Source organism: Monopterus albus, unplaced genomic scaffold (assembly GCF_001952655.1).
Source record: "Monopterus albus unplaced genomic scaffold, M_albus_1.0 scaffold4224.1, whole genome shotgun sequence".
Taxonomy (NCBI): Eukaryota; Metazoa; Chordata; class Actinopteri; order Synbranchiformes; family Synbranchidae; genus Monopterus; species Monopterus albus.
Window position 1 is genome coordinate 1 of NW_018132091.1, and position 933 is coordinate 933.

At 46.2% G+C, this 933-nt stretch overlaps 1 protein-coding gene across 1 annotated transcript; it reads right to left on the reverse strand.

Annotated features, from left to right (window-relative positions):
- Nucleotides 1-5: 5 nt before the first annotated feature.
- LOC109954186 (peroxisomal N(1)-acetyl-spermine/spermidine oxidase-like) lies at nt 6-914 on the reverse strand. Its single transcript, XM_020589585.1, has 4 exons — nt 800-914; nt 571-683; nt 263-417; nt 6-158 (listed from the first exon to the last, which is right to left on the reverse strand). The coding sequence occupies exons 1-4, from the start codon at nt 892-894 to the stop codon at nt 6-8; spliced, it is 516 nt and encodes a 171-aa protein (XP_020445241.1). The 5' UTR covers nt 895-914.
- Nucleotides 915-933: the final 19 nt, after the last annotated feature.

Genomic DNA, 933 nt, shown 5'->3' on the forward strand with positions numbered 1-933 from the left:
TTATTTTAAAGTTTTGACGTGGCTGGCTGAGAGGGACCAACGGAGGAGTAGTGAGAGATGAGTCGATCGGCTTCTCTCCACCCTGTGAGCAGAGCTCCATGGACGGTAGAGAAGAAGGAGGGATGAGTAGCCTCTCCAGCAAACAACACCTGTAGGGGCTGAAGCAAACCAAGGCCGTTAGAATGAAGAGTCACAAACCTTGGTTAATTATGTATGTGTGGCTGTGTACACATTTCTGTTTTGAGTATGAACATGCAGGTACTTGTGACTGTGATCCCTTCGTAGGCAGGGGCTCCACCATGTTCTCCAAGTCCTGTGCTGAGCAGCCTTTTCCAAGGTAACTGTAGGATCCATGTGTCCAGGGGTCATGAAACCACTGGGAACGCAGGATTCTCCTCGGGGTGATGACAGGGTTACCTAAACACACACAGTTAGTCTATGAGTGCTGACATACCCTAGATCATTTTACAATGACCACAGTTAAGGAACAAAGTATGTAAAATACTTGTAATGGGAAGTAATACACTCTCAGTGGAGAAGCAATGTTTCCCAGTACTCATTTAAACTGACCTGTAAACCTACGAATAAGCTGTGTGATGGCCTGTGTGACCTCCTGTTCAGACAGCGTCTCCATATACTCGGACTCATGCCCAGCAATCCAGCCACACAGAACATGGCCATACCTGAAAGGCAACCCACAAGCAGGACTGCAGTCTTAATAAATACACTTGCCAGTTGATTTGCATCAAATACGACAAACAAGCAGGCAAGCATTTGTGCGCATAATGTGGTTGTTGACCTTTCAGTGGGTTTGAGCACAGTAAAGCCAAACAACTTCTTTATCCAGGGTCTCTGAACATCTGGCACCTGGTCCACCAGGACATCCTGAATCATGACAAGAGATAAAACAGACAGTTCAAGTGTTTGTACAAT